The 24,176-nt window shown below is 39.5% G+C and overlaps 1 protein-coding gene across 1 annotated transcript in view; it reads left to right on the forward strand.

The window, feature by feature from the left end:
* The window catches only part of slc24a2 (solute carrier family 24 member 2), a 252,818-nt gene extending 244,968 nt beyond the window's left edge, over positions 1 to 7,850 (forward strand). The window contains exon 11 of the mRNA XM_059970015.1: positions 1,953 to 7,850. Within this exon, the coding sequence (XP_059825998.1) occupies positions 1,953 to 2,202 (250 nt within the window). The 3' untranslated portion in view covers positions 2,203 to 7,850. The remainder of the gene's footprint in view (positions 1 to 1,952) is intronic.
* The last annotated feature ends 16,326 nt before the right edge of the window (positions 7,851 to 24,176 follow it).

Genomic DNA, 24,176 nt, shown 5'->3' on the forward strand with positions numbered 1-24,176 from the left:
AGAAAAAGTCTGAGGTATTTGATTCAGTTGAAAAGGAAGGCCGTCTTTGTGGGTCAGATAGACGTGGTTCAGTGAAGAAAGGGTTAACCTTGGTAATAGTGGGAAGTGAGAGTTCCCAGGTGTTTGTGCTCGAAGGTGTGTTAAAAGTTAATGCGGAGATCAAAAGTGGGGAGATAAATATTATTATTGAAGGAAACGGGAAATATGTAGTTCCCAAATCGAATGAAGAAAATTTAAAGCCTGCGGATCGCTTACAGATTGAGTTGGAAGATGACGGGACCCCCCATGCTATTGTTATTCCAGAGTGTGGTGTGAAAAGGCAGAATTTGAAATGCTGCTTGAACAAAGAGTTCGAACTGAAAGCTAATAGCCTGAAGGGTCCTGAAGAGAAAGCTAGCAACTTGTGTAACATTAAAGATTTGGGTGGAAATTCAGAAGATGGTCTACGTATGGGACACGGTGTTGATAAAATAACTCCTATGAAAGAAGCAGGCGAAAGCCTATTTCGTCAGGGTACCCAAGCTCCCCACGTGGGAAGTAACCGGAAAAGAGGCAATGGTTAATGGGGACGCCATTTTAAATAGCAAAAGCCGGTTTTATGGGATTTTGGCAAAGCATGTGAATAATAAAGACAACCCCATGGAAGCCTGCCTGTTAAATTTGAAAGCAACAGAAAGATTAGTATTTGCATGAACTTTTGTAGTATACACATAAGCTAAGATCACAACTCCTTAGTTTTTGTTTGCTGAAGGAAAGAAATAAAAATAGGTGGTTATTAAATTGAAGTCTGATGCTACAAGACTTTAGTAAGGTACAAGATGTTAAGATATTAAAGGAAGTGACACTGTAATCATTAACTGTTTAGATGCTGAATTGTGTATTACTCTGGAATGAAAAGGAAGAGCTGTTGTATTGGGTTAGATTCTAAAATCCTGTAGGTCTCTGTACTACTTCATTTTAACCGCTGGTGGAAACGCGTTGTCAGGAGACCCAGGAAATGAGAGAGAGAGACGTGCGGAATGTCTTGACCCCCCCCCCCCCCCCCGGCGATATAAAAGCTACGGGAAATGGCCATTGTCTCTTGGAGACGGACTTGTGTATTATGATGCTGTGCTACGTGGAGGCCCTCTGGCAAAGTGGGCTGGTTGAGGGAGGGATTGCATCACCCCAACCTGATTGACATCTGAGACCCTGTGAGTCAGGATAAAAGAGAGTCTGTGGGAACAGTGCGTTCGGTTCCATTTGCCCCGGAACCAGTGGCTTTTACCATGGGAGAATGGCTTTTAGCTAACAACGGGGAACCCAACTCCCAATGACTCTCAAAGGATTGACATCATAAAAGGACTGGGCAAGTTTTAACCCGTATTTCTCTCAAACCAAAACGCTGCAGCTTGAACAAACTAACAGTGACTTTTATATTTCCATCGGACAATACATTAGCCCCTAGACAACGATAGAGCTATTTCTTATTGATTATTATTATACCCGCGCTTTTAGATTTAGTATTGATGATGTATATTATCTGTATGTTTGCATTGATATTATTTTGTGTATTTTTATCAATAAATACTGTTAAAATAATGCCATCAGACTTCAACGGACCTCTCTATCTTTGCTGGTAAGTGACCCAGTTATGGGGTTCGTAACAGGGATTATTAAGATTTTTTTCTGTCATTTGTTCTTTGGGGTTTTTCTTCTGTTTCGAGGATGTCTGTGAAGAGTGATAATGTCAGGTTGTATATTGGATGTGTTCTCTGATATTAAATGAAACCACTGCACCATTGAAACATCAGTTTCTTTATTCTTAGATTAAAATATACATCTATCTTTGCAATAACATCAAACTCTGCATTTGTAGTAGAGCTTAACTCTAAATGATTAATGAAAGAAGTAATGGTTCAATATGCTGCTTCAGAAATCTTTGAAGTCTATTTTCCTTCATCTTTTTTCAGCTTGCCCCTGCCGTGGCTCCTGAAAGCCTTCACCACCAACTTTCGCCCTGTCCAAGTCAGCAGCAATGGTTTGTTCTGTGCTATTGTCCTTCTTTTCATCATGCTCCTCTTCGTCATCCTTTCAATTGGAGCCTGCAAATGGAAAATGAATAAAGCTCTTGGTTTGATCATGTTTGGATTATACATTGTGTTTCTGATCGTCGCTGTTCTGTTGGAAGAGAAGATCATTGTGTGCCCTGTTACAGTGTGAGCTTCACAACTGCACACGTTTTCTCAATTAGAGGTACAGATGGGAAAATGATAACTCATTTTGCTCACTGCAGCTTTGTTTTATTTTCCAGACCGACTCAGCTGGCATATGTAATTTAATGGTGAATGAAAAAGTAATACTAAAAATTAGCAACTTTTTTTTACTTGATTGGTTAACTTTCTGACCTCATTTCAAGCAAATGAATAAAGTTGATGTTTGTGTCTTGGAGAGATTTACACTTTCTGGGATTTCACTGAATTACTCTGATGTCTATGAAAAGACTACTGCCCAATTTGGTTAAAGACCCCTTAAGAAGATTTATTTGAATATCTTTTTTGTTGTTACATGAAATTCAGTGGGAGATTTTTTCTGCCAGATTTTCAATATTGAAAAAAATCACATTAATATTTCAAAATGACTGGTGTGAATTAATTTATTTTTGAAAAGAAAATGGTGCATTAAACTGATTTTGAGGGTGTCTTCTGGGTTTTGGGGGTTCTTCTAGACAGTTAGCCAAATTTGCCTGTTCTTCAGGTACTATAAATCAGATTAGTGCTGGAGATGTAATGATTGCTACAGTCACTTCTGTAAGTTTTTTTGCGCATCTATTAAGCCATTACATAATTTTATGTTTTAATTTTTAATGTATTTTTTCTGTAGCTTAGCACCACATTTCTAATCACCAGTACAATTTATGAATAAAATAATGAAGCTGCTATAGATTGAATTTGCTTTCAAGTACCTGAATCAGATGTGAACGGCAAGATTAAGGTCATAGAGCTATTAATCTGTTGTTAAGGTTGTAGCTATTTATCCATTATATATAACATTATTGCTTTGCTGCTTTGACTCAAACCAAAATCAAGTCGCTGACATTCTGCCATATTGTGGAAGTAACACCTTAGGGCCTGTAGATTATTTCTGCACTTTACTTAAACAATTATGGATAGACATAATTGTATGTTTTCTTTATCCATTATACTTCTTTTTTTAAGACCTTGATATAGATTCAAATTAAACCTGATGTGTAGCTAGTTAAAATGCCTTTCATTGAGTTAGATATTTTAGTTTAATCCCTAAATGTGACTGTTTTTTAAAAAGTCTACATTCCTCAGTATTTGTAATTAGGTTTCATATGCATCAGCAAAGCACAAGTACAGTGATGAATTCAGTTGCTAATGCATTGCAGAAGAGTTTTCTGTGTAAGATCTTTGTACAGATCTCCACATTTTCCTCTCACTGTGTAAGCTTTGTGCAGTATTTACAGGGAAATTCTAACACTGGTGAAAGGTGTGGCATGCCAATCAGCATTTTGCCCTCATGATTTCACATCTAATATAGGTCTTCACTCTTAATGCTACTGTTTCCAGCTTTATATAATATGGTCAATATACAGATTGAGTAAATGGGGAAATATTATAAAGGTGTGTTTTTAATAAATCTATATATAAATATACAGGATAAATATATATATATAAATATTTAATTATCTAGGGCTTTTTAATGTTAACGTTCAGCAGATATTCAAATAGTTTGGATTCAATAGATTTATTTACAGCTGTCAATAAAAATTAATACAGCAATAATCTCACTTGGATGGATACTTAAGTCCATGCTTGAACTGATGATGGCCATAATGAATGTAATGAAATGACATAGGATTATTGTCAATCTTGGGACAATATGTGCAATGTGATGTTTGTCTGATGTTCTTGCAGGCAAAAGAAGCTGTGTGTACTCTTCAAAAGCATTAATCAAAGCAATGATTATTTAAACATGAATGCAGATAAAACACAAGAGAAATAATAAATATACACTCATATTTTCACATTATATCTATTAAACTCTTAACATTTAGTCTTAACATAATATCTTCTGATTACCTATTTCAAACTACAGAGACTGCTGCTCACTTTGTCCTGTCAATGGTACTCAGCTGCCACCATGACAAAAACAAGATGGAAGTGAAAAAGAGGATATTTTACTGTACCCTTAGACAGCTATGGCATGTTACTTTAATATTCTTGTGGTTAGAGGTGATTTTAAAAACTATTTCAGGAGGTTATCTCACTAGAATCTATTGCTGAGATCAAATTAATCATTCTTATGTGATAGTAAAAGGGAATTAAAATTATCCACTGTTATTATGAACATTGTTGTGTTTTGGACGGGAATCTCAATTCTATAAACTTTGTCTTTATTTATTTATTTTATACCCTTGACCACCTCTCGTGATTGATTTCACCCATTTGGGTTCATTATTGGGAGTAGTAATATTCTGTGGCCTCTCAATCTTCACTTCTGTGCTAAAAAGATAACACAGTACCACAACAGTGATTATACTCCCATGCTGTGAAGTCCATATTCCTCGTTCTAGTAACTCCTCTTCAGGTGCCCTACAGTTGAAACAGCTTTTTAAGTTCATATTTTATGCAAACATAGGTAGAAATTTCTGTAGGCTTGTTTTAATTATCAGGTGTGCATCTTAACCAAGAGATGCAAGACCAATAAAAATTGAACCTCAGTCCTCTCAATTCAGTGAATCTATTTTAAGGGAAAAAATAATATTATTCAATAGCTTCACTAGCAATAGTAAATTCCAATTCTTAAGGATAGTGGGAATGAAAAAAAGATAATCTACTGTCAAGATAGTAATACATTCCAATATTAAATGAATATTTCAGTAACATATGCCAACAAAAAATATCCTGGTTTGAACAGGTCTGGCTTGTCACTATCAATTTTTTGTCACAGAATCAATGAATGAAGAATGGCTTTTTTATTTGTATATTTAAGAAAAACATTTTTTATAGGTGGCTGTCATGGTTACCTGAAAAAATAATCCAGACTAAATGTCTTTAGGCTTACTTTGTACATAGTAATACAATCCCCAGATTGGCACTCAATGCAGCCATTTTACACCTTGCGTTGTAAACCAAATTCTTCCTCAAAGGATCACTTTACTTTATTTAGGCAATAAGTAGATAATGTTCATAAATATCATGAGAGCTCACTTCACGTCATCTCACAAACCCTTTCATTAGGTAGAATTTTACCAGTTGATTGAATTATAAAAGGATTTAAAATTATTCAAAAGATAAAAGTTATCCAAATAATAACATGCTAAAAGAAGCTGGAATTAAGTTATTTCATGAATGCAGATTTTTAATCTATTAGTTGTCTCTCCTTCAGAGTATCTCTGCCACCTGCCCCACCAAAGTCCCTTATCCAGCCACTATTTATTTCAGGCTCCACAGAAAATTATGGCTACAGGACTTGGCAGATTGCATCATTTAAATGCTGCATGGGGCCAGTTAATAAGAGACTGGAGAAATGGCTTAACCATTGCTCCATGTGCCAGGTCTTTGTCTAATGATTCCTCTAAGTAATAAGCCCAAGATTGTGAACTCATCAGTGTGCAAACACACATCTGATTTTATTAGCAATGTAGTTCAATTGCATGGTTTTTTATAAAAATTGCATATTATTTTAGATACTTGTAGACAGCAAAATCAGTGAATCAAAAATCATTGAATCAGAAACTATGCTCTCTTGATCAAACTTAATATTTAATACTTTAAAGGCTGTATAGTTGAGGACTTTCTACAGTGAGGTACTTGCAAATATTATGAGGGGTTTCACTGATTACAAACAAGATGCACTCAGTGGGTGGTGATCAGCACAAATCAGTCCAAAAAGTTTTAAATCACTGTGAAGATGCAACTGATTAAATGCTATAATTACTTTTTTTTTGCAACTTTGTGATCATTTCCTCCTTTACCTCAATAAATAAGAGCCTTTTATGAGCTTGGACTTGGTTAAGTGAATCACTGATTCTATAAAGGTTGCATTGCTTGGGTTGACAATATTAAATTAATTATTTATTGACAGCAGTAAATTAACAGAACAGAAATAAGCTAACAATGACATAAATACTTTGAATCTCTTACACTACCCCACAGTAATTTTTGGCAAACCAGTAATTATTATATCGGCTGCTTGTTAATGTTTCCAAATAGATTTCAACCTCTGCGTCTGACCACTCACTTGTATTTCTGAATGTACTGCATGAAAATTAAATAGTGATGTTTAACAAAACCATTTCTGCACAGAATGACGTTTCTAAATGAAGAATATGTGATGCAAATTTCATCCATCAAACTTCAATATATAGTGTCTGGATTTATTATAAACTCCTTATCTTTGTGCCAGGACACCAGTGGGTACAGTCTGAGTTATGAAGGATCAGTTCCAAATTCAATAGGTAGAGTAACCTCAGATCTCACCATACTTGAAAAGAACTCCATTAGAATTTGTATCATGCTTGCATGCTAACAATATGGCATGTAAGCAATGGGTCCTCTGAACAGTCACCAAGAATTTTAAATATGTTTTGAAATATAATAAATGGATAAAGATTTGAAAATGCTGTGATCTAATGTCTGGTGGGAAACCTTACAAATGTGTTTTAAAGGTAACTACTACTTATAGAGGCACATAAATAACCTTTATTAAGCACTGTAGAGCACTTATGTAAAAAGATAAGTTGGGCTGAAATGTGCATGTCTTTTTAATGATGCATACATCAGTTTGGGGAATTAAAACATAATGTTTCATTAGGAAAACTCATCGGCGTTGTGCATCAATGAAAAATGTTTCAAATTTGCTTCTCCTATATCTGAAGCAAAGCAATATTTGACTGCAATATTTTAATGGTAACTGTCTGTTCTCATATAGTCAATACATCAGTGAGTATCTGCCAATATGCCTGGAGATTATAGCTAATCTATAGGTTTAAGATTTTATTTTTCTCATTAATACATGTCATATAGAAGATATATTTCTCCTTTAATAATAATAAATAACAATCTGTAAATGCTGAAAACCTGAAATAAGTTTTGAAATATGCAGCAACTGAAAAGACAGGTTTATGTTACAAGTGGATGATTTCCATCAATATAAACATTAATTCGTCTTTTTTTCTCAAATTGCTGATTATGCTGTGTTATTTGCTTTTTTTTGTCACAAGTTATATTTACCTCATGGGGAAGTTTTACAAACAGGCCAGAGTTCCTAGCAATGCCAAAAGTAACAAAGTATGATACCCCTTTTGACACTTATTAGCTACCTGATTGTTTTGTAACCAGAGGAAAGATTATATCTGTTATAACACAAAGTTCAGCATCCTATTTTTTAATGTACACAAATAGTACAGCAACATGTGCACTCCCTTCTGTTTACTTGCCTCATAAATTGCCTTGTAGTGCAATTTCTTAAACAACCTTTAACCTTTGATTCTGTCTCAACACCCTGTAATCTTCCCTAATATTAATTATAAACACTCTGCACATTGGCTTTGCAGTAACCAATGCAATTTGAGTTGATATTCAAATATTGATTACTAACAACAGGATGTGACATGCATAATTTCAAAATACTGACTAAAGCATAGGCTAGAAGTCAAATGTACTGTACTGTGTATTGATGTAGTCCTCATTACCAAGCTCATTAACAGTAGTGCATAACTGTATATAGTAAGAAAATATTTGTACATAATCTATTTAAAATGTATCTTAATGGCTTTCTGATCAGAACTTTGTTCTTGCACTATTGTTATTGTTATCGCTGTGTCTGTAAGGTTTCTCCACTTAAAGGCAATCTATTTAAATTGTGTCTCTTTCTGTAAGATATAATAAGTGTGGAAATAAAAATTACAAATGAATATTGTTGGTCATTCTTGAAATCCAGAGTCATTTCACCATAAACATTTTGGAAACCATTCATTGGGGTAAAGTTCACACAGGCTTTCAGATATGTTAACATGGTGGAATATGCAAGATTGAAACTATTACCATTTTTAAAGCAGTGCTCTTATGGTATTACTTTATCCTTCCGCTCACTTGCAAAGCTAAAATATCACATGATTAGAAGTTGGTAACACATGCATGTATGTGAAGCAGTGAATGAATCTTTTGAATGACTATCTTCATTTATCTCGATTAAATCAAATCAACTCAACTTTCAATTTGAATACTAATGTTCAAGTTAAAACACTGGTTGCAGTTTCATAATTTTAAAAAATGTACCTTAAAATTATTAGCCTAAAAGAATCATTAAAATTATATTTATATTATTATATGATTTTGTATAGCTCTTCAGTACAGAGTTCAGCCATTTAAATTGATTTTTTTAATTAATTTTCTTTCTCAAGGGATTAAGTGCTCATATTCTAGTCCACTGTTCAGTCATATTAGCAATAGTCTGGTTTAGAATATCAAACAACGCAGAGAGTGGATGTGCATTGGGTATCTTCAGAATATATATCAGTAGCAAGGCAGGTTATGTTGTCAAACAGCATGCATTGTTGATTTGATCTCAGCACTGCCATTTTGGGGCTCAGTGGTTCAGCAAATCCTTCTGTTAAACACTGACAGCAGAGCACACATTCAGGAAAGATCTCCTCACCATTGAATTTTTTAAAAAATCACTTTCTATCTACTGGTCGCTTGGTTACTGGGAGATTTCCTGTATCTTCCGCTGCTTTCCAGACTGGCTTCATGTCTACTGAGAGAGATATGCCAGATGAAAGACTTATTCTAGATTTTGGGCTTCTACACAAACCACTTGTTCCCAGCTCTGTCCCGATACACTTATCACCTGTTCCTTCCCCCACACTGATGCTGAAAGTAGTTCTGTTTGAACTGAAGCCAGGAGTATATATAACATGGAGCTTGAGCACCCTAGACAGCAACCTGTGTTGGATGGCTGGTGTTCATCTTGTTTGCTTAGATGGCAGAACAATAAGTCTGCTGTCTGAGGTAAGAAGACTTTGGATTTAAATTAGTTTAGAAGTGGTAGATCATAGCAAAAATATTCAATGGCATCCTCCATGTAATTGGATATTCAACACTTCTGACAGTGTGTTAAATATTTTCTGGTCTCCAGAAAAAATGGATGTTTGCTCAGAATTATGCAGATCATGCACACTGCAAGGGGTTCTGAGTCTTGTTTCAGAGCCAGACCAAAACGTAATCAATCACTGACATATATACATGCCCACATTGTACTGAGGAAGGCTAGAAGTTCAAAGTAAATTTATTTTCAAAGTACATATATAGCACCATATACAACACCGAGATTCATTTTCTTGTGGGTAATCACAGTAAATACATGAAGCACAATAGAATCAATAAAAGGCTGCACCCAACAGGGCAAATAACAATGTGCAAAAAAATCTGAAAACACACATAGAGAAAAAATAAATAAGCAATAAATATCCAGAACTTGAGATGATGAATCCTTGAAAGTGACCCCAGTTCAGTGGGAATATTTTAGTGATGGGGAGAGTGAAGTTATCCCCTCTGGTTCAAGACCTGAATGTTTAGGGGTAATAACTGTTCCTGAACCTGTTGGCGTGGGTCCTGAGGATCCTGATAGCAGCAGAGAGAAGAGATCATGACCTGGGTGGTGGGGGTCCCTGATTATAGATACTGCTTTCCTGTGACAATGCTTCGTGTAGATGAGCTCAATGGTGGGGAAGCTTTAACTGTGATGGACTGAGCTGTATCCATAACTTTTCATAAGCTTTTCCATATAAGGACATCGGTGTTTCCTTACCAGTGAATATGCCCTCCACCACACATCTACAGAAGTTTGTCACAGTTTTAGATGGCATGCTGAAACTATGCAAACTTATAAGAAAGTAGAGGTGCTGCCATGATTCCTTCTAATGGCACTTACATACTAAACCCAGGGTAAATCCTCTGAAAAGATAATGCGGAAATTTAAAGTCGCTGACCCTCTCCACCTCTGATGCCCCCAATGAGGACTGGCCTTTGGTTTCCTCCTCCTGATATCAATAATCATCTCCTTGGCCTTGCATATTATTTTAGGAGGATATCTTACCATATAATATGCGATCCCTTTTGTCATGAATGAGAATCCGTGCCTTCCATCAAGAGAACTAAACTCCATTTGATAGAAGGCTCAATTAATTAGTTTGCTTCAATGGAAGATAGTTGCTGGGATAAATAAACCCTTTTCTGCATTATGTGATGCCTCTTGGGGTTTAAGGTTGTAATCAATGCTTCTAACGAACTTCCTGACGGGGTTTCCTGTCTCTGGTGCTGATGGCAGAAGGTTTCTGGATGGTGAAACAGCTAGCAAGGAATGCAGAACATGAAAAGCTGGAACAGATGTAAATTAGAGAGAGGCTTAAGTTCGGAATGACTGAGTTTGCCATATCAAACCCAAATAATCAGTCACAGAATTGCTGTGTGATAGTGGGCCGAACACAAAGCCATGTTATGGACCTTAAGTAGCCAACAAAGATCCATGCTTTCTTGAGGAAATCTGTAGTTGCTGGAAATTCAAGCAACACACACAAAATGCTGGTGGAACACAGCAGGCCAGGCATCATCTATAGGGAGAAGCACTGTTGACGTTTCGGGCCAAGACCCTTCGCCAGGACTAAAGTCTTGCTGCATTCCACTGAAGTCCTGATGAAGGGTCTCAGCCTGAAACGTCAACAGTGCTTCTCCCTATAGATGCTGCCTGGCCTGCTGTGTTCCACCAGCATTTTGTGTGCCCATGTATTCTGGTGGTTTGTCACTTAATAATGGCTGTGGAGCCTGCAATCAGAGTTACTAAGCTGCAGACCTTTTTTACATGCTATTTCCAAATCAGTGCCTGTTATACCAAGCAGTGGAGGTGCACAGGTTTCCATTACGAGCACACAGTTGTTACCAAGAGTTAATTTTATTATTACCTTTATTAAAATTCTAAATATAAAAGCAATGATTAACCACCTAACTTTTGGTACCCAAGTCCTTCTGAATCCCACCCACCCCCATTTGTTTTCCTTTATCCCTCTGTCCTCTTTGCCCTCTCCTGTCCTCGGATCACCTACATCTTCTTCCCACAGTTTACCCAGCCCCTTCCCTTTCTACTGTCCTCTCCTGTCAGGTTTCTCCTTCTTCGAAGAGGACCTTTACCTCTTCCATCTATCACCTCTCAGCTTCATGCATGTCCCCCCTCCACCACCTTCCTACCTTCCCCTCCCCCCACCTGGATTCAACTATCACTGATAAGCTCATGCTCCCCCCCCACCCTTTTATTCTGACTTCTGCTTCCTTTCCAGTTCTGATGGAGGTTCTCAACCCAAAACATTGACTGTTTTCTCAGATGCTGCTTGACCTGTTGAGATTTCCCAGTGTTTGGCATGTGTTGCTCCAGCTTTCCAGCATCTTTTGTGTCTCCGTCTGTAAGAAGAAACAGATTTCTACTCGATTTTCATTGTCATGTTGGATATGCAGAGATCAGGTTGCCATGCTTCTCACGTAGAGAGCATTAACAGGTTAATGAGCAGAGAGTGTCAACTCTGTGTGAGTGACTAGAGGTAGATTTCCATCATGTCCTTCAATTCATGAATTTGAAAAACTCCCATTCTCATTAAGTAGCAGTGATGATATAAAGAAGCACATTCTGAGAGAACTTTCAAACACTGAATGGCTGACATCAGTGATTACTGTTGTAAAGATAAACCTGCTGTCAGAAAAGGTGACCCATCTGGTCTACTGTACCGCAGTTCACTTCTCAACAATCCACAGGTGCCAGATGGGCTTCAGTCAGCCATTTGTGACACACTGAGCTTCCCCTGAAGCTTTTCAGGCAACAAGCATTTCTTGAAACAAATCCTAGGATTTGTCTATCCTCGTTATATAGATCAGACCCAACCTTCCAACCATTGTTACAATACTGAATTAGGTTATAGACTAGAAAACAGTACAGTGCAGTGCAGGCCTTTTGCCCTCAATGTTGTCCCATCCTTTGAACCTTCTCTAAGATCAATCTAACCCTTCCCTCCCACATAGCCCTCCATTTTTCATTCAACAGCATGCCTATATAAAGATTTCTTAAAATGTCTCTGGTGTATCTGCCTCTATCATCACCCGGGCAAAGTGTTCTGTGCACTTTCAGCACTGTAAAAAAAAGCCTACCTCTGATGTACTCCCCCCCCCCCCCATACTTTTCTCCAAAAATTTAAAATTCTGTCATCTTAGCCATTTTGTCTCTGGCTGTCCACTCCATCTATGCCTCTTGTTACCTTACACACCTCTATCAAGTCACCTCTTTTACTCCAAAGAGAGAAGCCTGGTCAAATGCCTTACTGAGATCCATATAAACTATATCCATTGCTCTACCTTCATCAGTTTGTTTCATCATTTTCTCAAAGGGTTTGTCCATTCTCCTCAAGACCATATGTGTTTCATCCAGGTGCTCTGCTCTCCACCTGTATTCCAAGGACATACTTTTAGGGTTACTGAGTTGTGGGCATTCTACGTTGGTGCCAGAAGTGTGGTAGTACTTGTGGGCTGCCTCCAGCACAATCCTCAGACTATGTTGGTCTTTACATATGATAAATGAAGCTAATCTTTCTATCTTTTGTTTTATTGAGATACAGCATGGAGTAGGTATTTCCACCCCTTCGAGCTGTGCTACCCAGCAACCCTCCAACCTAACCCTGGCCTAATCACGGGATGTGGGAGTTTCCCTTAATCTCACTCAACAAGGAAAACTCAGCAAGCCCTTCTGAAGTCCTGTTCTAGCTTTTGTAAATCCCTTCTCCGTATAATGAAATCTATTTCTGGGTTCCTCAAAAAATTAATCACGTTTTATATCCAGTGAATGGTGCACCAAGTTAATCTAAAGAATGGCGCTGTATGACAAAAACTGAGGCTTACTGCTGTTACGTATTCAGGCAACAATAAATATATGAGTTCGGCAAGGGTTTCTTATAACAAACAACACGTTTATTAAACACAGAAAACAAACCCCCCAAAAGTAAACAAACACTACCGTAACCAGAAACAGCTGCTGAGCGGCAGCCCAAACAGTTCTTAAAGTGATATTCCAAAAACAGTTCTTAAAAGTGGTATTGCCAAAAGTTCGATATGCTCACAGTCCATTTAAAAGGAGAGACTTTATAGGACAATTTAGGTTCTCTTTCACGTCGCTTGCTTCGATCCCCGACGTTGAACTTCCCACGAAGAATTCACGAAACAGAACGGCTTAAAGGCACTGACCTTTCCTTCTCCACTACCTTCAATCCTTTATAGTTAAACCTAGGGATTAACACGAAGATAGTCAACGAAATCCTTCCAAATAAGGATCAAACAAAAGGTCGCCCCGTTTCACCGTAGAAAGCGATTCTCCTCGATCTTTAACTTCCAACTTCCAGTCTTCACTCTCCACTAATTTCGAACTAACAGGATCATAAAGAACCTGCTGGCAATGACCTTTTAAACTTTAGCATTAAATAAAAACTTCATCCTTCAGCTAAACTGCGTCATCACTTAAAACACGCAGTGGCATGAAGTCAACCTGGCAAATCCAGCCACGAACTGCCCCTCCTCACAGGGTGGGGTCTACCTTTTATAACCTGTTAAAAAAACCTGTCACATGATCTCTACTGGCGGGAAAATGACGTCACCACCATCACAAGACCATCACCTCAAATCCAGTACAGCTTCAACCCCAGTCACGTGACAAGGGCACCAGTGTCATGTGTCACGAGTACGTAACACTGCTCGTTGACCAATGCCCCAAGATATAGGCCTACAACATAAGTGTGGGCAGCTCTGGGACATTGCTCACAGGTACCAGTGATTTCTTTCATGTGAATGCCTAACATAACCGTTTCTTGCAGTAATACTGGCAAATTCAGTTGACTGCATCTTACATTAAGTTGACTCCAAGTATTATGGAGGCAATTGAACTTGGATATTTGGATGAGGAAGTGGAAGGTTGGCTTAATAAGTTTTACACGAAGGGTGGTGGTGCTGTGTATCATGTAAATGTTGCTGTATGTTACAGTGGGACATTGACAGGATGCAATGCTGGGCTGAGAAGAGGCAGATGGAGTTCAATCCAGAAAAGTGGGAAGTTATATGCTTTGGAAGGTTGGACTTGAAGGTAGAATACAGGGTTAATTGCAAGGTTCTTCACAGTCTGGAGAACCAGAGGGATCTTGTGGTACATGTCCAAAGATCTCTCAAAGTTGTCACGCACGTTGATACAGTGGTTAAGAAGGTGTGCTGGCCCTCATTACTCATGAAGTTGAGTTCAGGAGCCATGAGGTAATGTTGCAGCTCTGTAAAATTCCCATTAGACCACACCTAGAATATTGTGTTCAGTTCTGGTCACCTCCTTACAGAAAAGATGTGGAAGATTTAGATAGTGTAGAGAAGATTTACCAGGATGATGCCTGGATTAGAAAACATGTCTTATGACAATTCTTTGAGTAAGCTGGGGCTTTTCTCTTCGGAGAGAGGAGAAGGAGAGGTGACTTGATAGAGGTGTATAAGAGGCATGGGTAGAGTGCACAGCACTGGATGGAAATAGCATAATTTTAAGGTGACTGGAGGAAAGCACAAGTGGGATATCAGAGGTAATTTTTGATATATACAGAGTGTGGTGGGTGCATGATACACACTGCCAGAGTGGTAGTAGAGGCAGATGCATTAGGGACGTTTAAGAGACTCTTAGATCGGCTCATGAGTGAAAGGAAAATGGAAGTTTATGTGGGAGGCATGCTATAGATAGTTAACCAGAATGAAAAAATATCAAAACTGCTCATTACTTATTTAGTTACATTTAGATTTATTGTTTCTCTCCACACATTATAACGTATCAGGCGGAAGCCTTGCCATATCTTTAGCCCTTGTCTATTTTTATGAGGCCAAGTTGCTAGTTCGATGCTTAACCCAGCACAGATGGAAAGCGTGCAAGGAACTAGTCAGATTCGAACCCAGGACTATTCGACTTGAAGTCCGGGGCGGATGCCATGACCTACTAGCCGGCGTTACAGTTGAATATGGTTGAATGTTGAATCCTAATTTGACAACCCAATTAGACAGAATACTCTTGGAAGAATAAATAAACTTAAATTAGCTTTGGGGTTTCTAAACCTTGCACTAGGGAAGCCTAGTGCAAGGAAGTATAAAGATTTCTTTGGAGTTCTGTGAAATTCCTTCTGGTTGTTTAGATGCTTAGAAAGGAATTTTAAAAAGCTTAGCTGAGCCTTCCCTGACAGGATCCCTGTCTGCTTGTAACATCAGCATCAGGTGTTACAATTACATTTCTCTGTTCAAACTCATCCATTATTGGATGTAGACACTTTAGTAGTAATGACTTTCCACTTACTTATAGGGGGCAGACTTGGGCTGGTTGAAAAATTGGAGATGAAACAGGAGGTGGGTGGGGGTGAATTCAGTAGATATTACTTGATGGTTAATCTGGACAACCTCTAACCCTCCTCCATCAGCCCCCACCTTTCCTTCCAGGCCATCTAGACTGAAACCAAGGCTGAAATGTGGGAAATAGTAACCATGGCAAGACTGGGCAAGTGTCAAGAAACTTTGCATCCTTGAGCAACCATTGTTCACTGACTGTGAAACTTCCAAAGATTATAACCCACCAGTCCACATCTTCCATTTCTGATCAAAGAAACCATACCAATCATTATCTAATTGAATCTAATTTTGTGATTAATCCTTTAAAATATAATTCAGTGAAAGCTTTTGTGTTATATTGTTGAACTCCAACTGTTGTCTCTCGGAATCACTTGTTTTCATTTCAAAGGTAAGGATTATTACTGTTGATGAACTGCCTGCTGTGTTTTGAAGCTTAGTTATCCTAGATATTCATTTCAGGCTCCAGTACACCCTGTGTGACACCAAAACCCTATTAATATTGTTATCATTTGCTGCCATCCCAACCTAATGACAAAACCCTATGAAGAATATTCTGCTCTTTTCTTTGAAAATTTGAATAATGACACATCCATCAAGAGCCTTTCAGAGCCAGTTTCACGAAAGTAAAACTTCAGCCTCCTCCAATCTGCTATCCTGCCTCATTCTAATCATTTAATCTACAGCTCAAATATGACTGAGATTGAAAATCTCCAACTTATCTTGTTGCAAGTGATTTGATGTGTTATCCTTGTAATTTTCAGCGGTCTCTTGTTGCCACGGTTTAATATTAAAGACCAACCTGCTGTTAACTCAAGTGGGTCTGTAAGGGTATTACAGCAGAGTCTGAATCAATCCTGACCTTTCAAGGTAAACAAGGGAATGTTCCTGCAGTTTTTGAACAGCAATGAGGGTGGTTTTGAATCATGTTTCCAGTGGCAACATGAATTCAATAGTAATTGCAGGCCCAATCAAACAATAGTCTTAAAGCCAATTGTTCATGTTTTTGCCTGTAGAAGAGAAGGATAAACAGGGAGCATTATGTTTAAGGTAAGATGGGTGTCCTTTTCAAGAATGTAAGGCATGTAAAGAATGTATGTGTTAACAGTGCAATCGTTAGTTCTTAGAGAAGGTTTAGGAGAAGAGGAGTAAAAAAATAAATCTTTCTCTAAATGGCAGTTCTAATTCCTCTATTACGGGAAGGCTGTGGGGAATTTGGACAGGAACACAGAATGATTTTACCAGGATGTTGCCTAGATTTGAGGGTATGAGCTACAAGGAGAGGTTGAACAAGCTTATGTTGTTTTCTCTGGAGCATTGAAAGCATTGAGAAGTTTATAAATTTATGAGAGCTTTAGATAGGGTAGAGAGTCAGAATCTTTTTCTCAGAGTAGAAATGTCAAGTATCAGAGGATGTGCATTTAAAGTGAGAAGAGGAAAGTTTAAAGGAGATGTGAAGACTATGTCTTTCTTTAAAAAGACAATGGTGAGTTTCTGGAACTGGCTGCCATGGGTAATGGTGGAAGCAAATACAACAAATGGTATTTAGGAGACCATAGGATGGGCATATGAAAAAGCAGGAAATGCAGTGATACCCATCAGAAGAGATTTGATTTAGTTTGGCATGGATATCATGGACTGAAGGGTATGTTCCTGTTGTACCAGAAGTTTCTTTTTACCTGCAGACAGGCTGATCATTTGAAACATTCACATTAAATCTTCCATAGGAAAGCCTTTCAGGCATTTCTCAATCACTGGAGAAGTTGGTACCCTCCCAAGATGCAACCGTAGGTTGTTCAGCTGTTTTAAAATACAGCATTTGCAAATGCCATGTGAGCAATTCTGATCGTTTTCAGTAGTCTATGATATAAACAACAGTGTAAAGTGAACAGGGTTGTGTTTTTTGTTGCCAAACAAATGAACGTTGCCTGGAGCGAATGTGTTGAGTTATAAAGGGAGATCGCCAGGCTGGGACAGCTTTCCCTGGAGTAGAGGAAGATGAGGGGTGACCATGTAGAGGTTATTAAAATTATGAGAGATATAGAAAGGGTAAAGAGTCACAGTCTTTTCCCCAGGAAAAGACCATCTTAAATTATAGGGTGTAGGCTTAAGGTGAAAGGTGAAAGATCTGAAGTTAGCACATACAAAACACAGGAGGAGCTCAGCAGGATATTGGACTGCTGGAAAATAATGCTGGAGAGTTAGTAATGGGGGGGACAAAGAAATGGAGAACAAACTCAATAGGTATTTTGAATTGGCCTTCACTGTGGAAGACATTTGCAGTGTGCCAGAGGGCAGAAGTGAGTGTAGTTACTATTACTAAGAAGAAGATGCTTAGGAAGCTGAAAGGTCAGAAATTTGATAAGGCACCTGTACCAGATGGACTACACCCCAGGGTTCTGAAAGTGGTGGCTGAAGAGTTTGAGGAAGCATTAGTAATGATCTTTCACAATTTCAACTGGTTCCGGAATGGTTCCAGGGGACTGAAAAATTGCAAATGTCACTCCACTCTTTAAGAAGGGAGGGAGGCAGAAGGAAGGAAAATATAGGCCAGTTAGCCTGTTGGAATTCTTTGAGAAAGTAACAGGCAGAATAGACAAAAGAGAGTCAGAGGATAATGTTTACCTGGATTTTCAGAAGGCCTTTGACAAGGTGCCACACATGGGGCTACCTAACATGGGCTTACAGGAAGATTGGCTGACTGGCAGGAGGCAAATGTCAGAATAAAAGGGACCTGTGCTGTTTGGTTGCCAGTGACTAGTTGAGCTCCACAGGGGTCAGTATTATGACCACTTCTTTTCGTATTATATGCTAAGATTTGGATGATAGAACTGATGGCTTTGCAGCCAAGTTTGTGGATGATACAAAGATAGGTGGAGGGGCAGATAGTGTTGAGGAGGCAGGGAGTCTGCAGAAGGACTGGGACAGACTGGGAGATTGGGCAAGGAAGTGGCAGATGGAATACAGTGCAGGGAAGTGTATGATCATGCACTTTGGTAGAGGAATAAAGTCATAGAATATTTTCTAAAAGGGGAGAAAATTTAAAAATCTGAAATTCTTCTTCTTCGCAAAACCAAGAAAGAAAAGAACAGCAGCACGCTCATCAACACCCCCCAAAACCCATCCTCCCCGCACAAAAAAAGAACAGACAAAAATTAACAGGCACATTGACCCACAAATTCCCCCATCCTCTCCACACACAAAACAAACAAAAATTAACAGGCACATTGACCCACAAATTCCCCCATCCTCTCCACACACAAAACAAACAAAAATTAACAGGCACATTGACCCACAAATTCCCCCGTCCTCTCCACACACAAAACAAACAAAAATTAACAGGCACATTGACCCACAAATTCCCCCATCCTCTCCACACACAAAACAAACAAAAATTAACAGGCACATTGACCCACAAATTCCCCCATCCTCTCCACACAAAAAAACAAACAAAAATTAACAGGCACATTGACCCACAAATCCCTCAGCCCCACACACAAAACAAAAAGAGAGATATCAGGCAAAAAACACAGAATATAAAAAAAATATAAAACTGAAGAAAAGTCTATAGTCCAAGTCCATATCCAAAATGCAAAAAACCAAGGGAATGCTTCAGGCACTGCCACTGGCCTTTCACTCTCTGCTAGCACAGCAATCTTACCAGCGATCGAAAGGTATTTGCCTCAATATCTCAATCTTCCTCATCACTTTAATCAGCAAATAATGGAAGCTTTAGTCAGTGAAAAGGAGTCTAACGTGGACTCACACTCTTCGTAGTCTTCTCTCCACAAGGTTTGCATATGCTGCCTCTGCCTCCCAGAAGCCTCTCGGAGACTGCAGAGCGCTGAAACACCCGAACGATCTCCAAACTGCCAATCACAGGCTCCAACGGTTCCAGAATCACATTCAAGACAAAGAACAAACATTAATGACGTAAAAAATGTGAGGTATATGGTTTCATGATCTATCCAGAAGATGTCACTCGAAGGAGCATTGTACGCAGGCGCCATCCTGACTGGAAGTCATTAATAGGGTCCTTGGGAGTCATTGTGCAAGATTCCCTCAAGGCTAACTTGCAGGTTGAGTTGGTGGTGAGGAAGGCAAGTACAATATTAACAATCATTTTGAAAGGTCAAGCACATAACAGCAAGGTATTTTCAAGGTATTGGTTGGACCGCACTTGGAGTATTGTGAGCAGTTTTGGGCCCTTTATCTAAGAAAACATGCTGGCATTTGAGACAGTTCCAAGGAGGTTTACAAGAATGATTCCAGGAATGAAGGGGTTAATGTATGAGGAACATTTAATGTCTCCGAGTTTGTACTCACTGGAGTTTATAAGAATGAGGGGGGATCTCATTGAAACCTATTGAATATTGAAAGGCCTACATAGAGTGGATGGGAAGAGGATGTTTCATATAGTGGATGAGTTTAGGACCAAAGTAGATCACAGCCTCAGAATACAGGGACATCCATTTAGATTAGAAAGAATTTCTTCATCCGGAAGGTGGCAAATCTGTGAAATTCATTGCCACAGACATCTATGGTGGCCAAGTCATTGAGTATATTTTAAGCAGAGATTGGTAGGTTCTCGATAAAACAGGGCATCAAAGGTTACAGGAAGAAGTCAGGAGAATGGGGTTGAGAGGGACAATGAGTCGGTGGAGCCGACTCGATGGGTTAATTGGCCTAATCCTGCTCCTGTGTCTTGTGAAATTATGTTTAGGGTGGTATGGTCCGATTGCTGGCTAACGTAATTAGCATCTTCTTCAGCACAGACAAATATTTTGAAGTAGCTTTGTGAATCGAATTCACTCATTGCTTTGTGAAAATCACAAACCAGGTACTGAAATTACTCAGCTTTAATGGGATTCAAAACATTACATCTTGGGTCAGATTGTGATTGTACTGTCCAACACATTCATTTTCTTCTGGAATATTTTGTAGATTCTAAAATCAAGATATTTGTACAAAAATATAGAATATAGAATAGTACAGCACATTACAGGCCCTTCGGCCCACAGTGTTGTGCCGACCCTCAAACCCTGCCTCCCATATAACCCCCCACCTTAAATTCCTCCATATACCTGTCTAGTAGTCTCTTAAACTTCACTAGTGTATCTGCCTCCACCACTGACTCAGGCAGTCCATTCCATGCACCAACCACTCTCTGAGTGAAAAACCTTCCCCTAATATCCCCCTTGAACTTCCCTCCCATTAACTTAAAGCCATGTCCTCTTGTACTGAGCAGTGGTGCCCTGGGGAAGAGGCACTGGCTGTTCACTCTGTCTATTCCTCTTAATATCTTGTACACCTCTATCATGTCTCCTCTCATCCTCCTTCTCTCCAAAGAGTAAAATCCCTAGCTCCCTTAATCTCTGATCATAATCCATACTCTCTAAACCAGGCAGCATCCTGGTAAATCTCCTCTGCACCCTTTCCAATGCTTCCACATCCTTCCTATAGTGAGGCGACCAGAACTGGACACAGTACTCCAAGTGTGGCCTAACTGGAGTTTTGTAGAGCTGCATCATTACATCTCATCTCTTAAACTCTATCCCTCGACTTATGAAAGCTAACACCCCATAAGCTTTCTTAACTACCCTATCTACCTGTGAGGCAAATTTCAGGGATCTGTGGACATGTAACCCCAGATCCCTCTGCTCCTCCACACTACCAAGTATCCTGCCATTTACCTTGTACTCTGCCTTGGAGTTTATCCTTCCAAAGTGTACCACCTCACACTTCTCCAGGTTGAACTCCATCTGCCACTTCTCAGTCCACTTCTGAATCCTATCAATGTCTCTCTGCAACCTTCGACAATTCACTACACTATCTACAACACCACCAACCTTTGTGTCATCTGCAAACTTGCCAACCCACCCTTCTACCCCCAATCCAGGTTGTTAATAAAAATCACAAAAAGTAGAGGTCCCAGAACAGATCCTTGTGGGACACCACTAGTCACAACCCTCCAATCTGAATGTACTCCCTCCACCACAACCCTCTGCCTTCTGCAGGCAAGCCAATTCAGAATCCACCTGGCCAAACTTCCCTGGATCCCATGCCTTCTGACTTTCTGAATAAGCCTACTGTGTGGAACCTTGTCAAATGCTTTACTAAAATCCATGTAGATCACATCCACTGCACTACCCTCATCTATCTGCCTGGTCACCTCCTCAAAGAACTCTATCAGGCTTGTTAGGCATGATCTGCCCTTCACAAAGCCATGCTGACTGTCCCTGATCAGACCATGATTCTCTAAATGCCCATAGATCCTGTCTCTAAGAATCTTTTCCAACAGCTTTCCCACCACAGACATAAGGCTCACTGGTCTATAATTACCTGGACTATCCCTACTACCTTTTCTTGAACAAGGGGACAACATTTGCCTCCCTCCAATCCTCCGGTACCATTCCCATGGACAACGAGGACATAAAGATCCTAGCCAGAGGTTCAGCAATCTTTTCCCTTGCCTCGTGGAGCAGCCTGGGGAATATTCTGTCAGGCCCCTGGGACTTATCCATCCTAATGTATTTTAACAACTCCAACACCTCCTCTCCCTTAATATCAACATGCTCCAGAACATCAACCTCACTCATATTGTCCTCACCATCATCAAGTTTCCTCTCAGTGATGAATACCTAAGAGAAGTATTCATTGAGGACCTTGCTTACTTCCACAGCCTCCAGGCACATCTTCCGACTTTTATCTCTAATCAGTCCTACCTTCACTCCTGTCATCCTTTTGTTCTTCACATAATTAAAGAATGCCTTGGGGTTTTCCTTTACCCTACTTGCCAAGGCCTTCTCTTGCCCCCTTCTTGCTCTTCTCAGCCCCTTCTTAAGCTCCTTTCTTGCTACCCTATGTTCCTCAATAGACCCATCTGATCCTTGCTTCCTAAACCTCATGTATGCTGCCTTCTTCCATCTGACTAGATTTTCCACTTCACTTGTCACCCATGGTTCCTTCACCCTACCATTCTTTATCTTCTTTATCCCTAACATCCTGCAAGAGATCCTTAAACATCAACCACATGTCCATTGTACATTTCCCTGCAAAATCATCATCCCAGTTCTCACCCGCAAGTTCTAGCCTTATAGCCTCATAATTTGCCCTTCCCTAATTAAAAATTTTCCTGTCCTCTCTGATTCTATCCTTTTCCATGATAATGCTAAAGGTCAGGGAGGGGTGATCACTGTCCCCCAGATGCTCACCCACTGACAGATCTGTGACCTGACCCCATTCGTTACCTAATACCAGATCTAGTATGGCATTCCCCCTAGTCGGTCTGTCAACATACTGTGACAAGAATCCATCCTGGACACACTTAACAAACTCTGCCCCATCTAAACCCTTGGAACTAAACAAGTGCCAACCAATATTAGGGAAGTTAAAGTCACCCATGATAACAACCCTGTTATTTTTGCACCTTTCCAAAATCTGCTCCTCGGTATCTCTGCTGCTACCAGGGGGCCTGGTAGCACTTATAACACTAGTAAAAATTACAAAAGTACGTAAAAATCTGGTCTTCTGCAACTGCTTATGTATATATCTGGCTGAGATTTTTCCTTGTTATGGCTTACTGTTTACATGAATACAGATGACTCCCACTTCTAACCCTCGATCTCCCTCACTAACCTCATCCAGTATATTATTAGAAGTAATGAACTCATCATCTTATCCAAGGTTCTATCTGTTTCCCACTTTAAGTGCAGCTCTTCAGTATACTGCTCAACCTCCATCTTCATCAATAATGATCCTACTGATTAGTAAGTGATAAGAAATCTAATTCTGATTCTGAACCTGATTCTAGTACATCGCCACATCCTGTATCTTTGTCCCTGTTTGTCACAGTTTGATGCCAAGATCTAACTCCAGCTTCATCACTTTAAATTTAGATTGCCAACATTTTCAAGTCGAGTCAAGCTGTGTTCATCGTCATAAGCACAAGCACAGTAGGGTGCAGGTACAATGAAAATCTTGCCTGTAGGAGCACCACAGGTAGGTATAAAGGTACGTACCTACAGGTACGTAGGTATAAAGACAAGGAGCATAAATTATACACAAATTATGGTCAAAAAGTCTGCAAAACAAGACATTAGTGCAAAAAACATAATCGGAAACAAGTCCACGGTAGTGCAAGAGCTGGTCCATAGTGTTCTGTTGCTGAGGTCAGATTAGGATTGTGCAGGTCAATTCAAAATCCTAATGGTTGTAGGAAAGGTACGCAAATGTTCCTCAACTAGTGGTGTCTGACTTCAGGACTTCTGTCTAACTTTCTTTGTGAATCTCCTCCCTCACCCATGACCCTCAAGTCATCTGAAACCTCTATGGGCCTACAGTTTTGTCACATCAAGGCCCTACTTGATGCGGGTCTTGAAGGCCCAAGAAAGGGAGCTTGAGGAGTGCCTCCAAGCTGGATTCTTAGAGCTGCTTGTACTGGAGCCTGCCAGGGAGAAGGCAATTTTGGATTTAGTGTTGTGTAATGAACCAGACTTGATAAGGGAACTCAAGGTAAAGGAGCCATTAGGAGGTAGTGACCATAATATGATAAGTTTTAATCTACAATTTGAGAGGGAGAAGGGAAAATCGGAAGTTTCAGTATTACAGTTGAACAAAGGAGCCATGAGCGAGGAACTGGCAAAGTTGACTGGAAGGATACCCTAGCAACGATGACAGAGGAACAATGGCAGGTATTTCTGGGAATAATACAGAAGGTGCAGG

Source organism: Hypanus sabinus, chromosome 5 (genome assembly GCF_030144855.1).
Source record: "Hypanus sabinus isolate sHypSab1 chromosome 5, sHypSab1.hap1, whole genome shotgun sequence".
In the NCBI taxonomy this organism is placed as follows: Eukaryota; Metazoa; Chordata; class Chondrichthyes; order Myliobatiformes; family Dasyatidae; genus Hypanus; species Hypanus sabinus.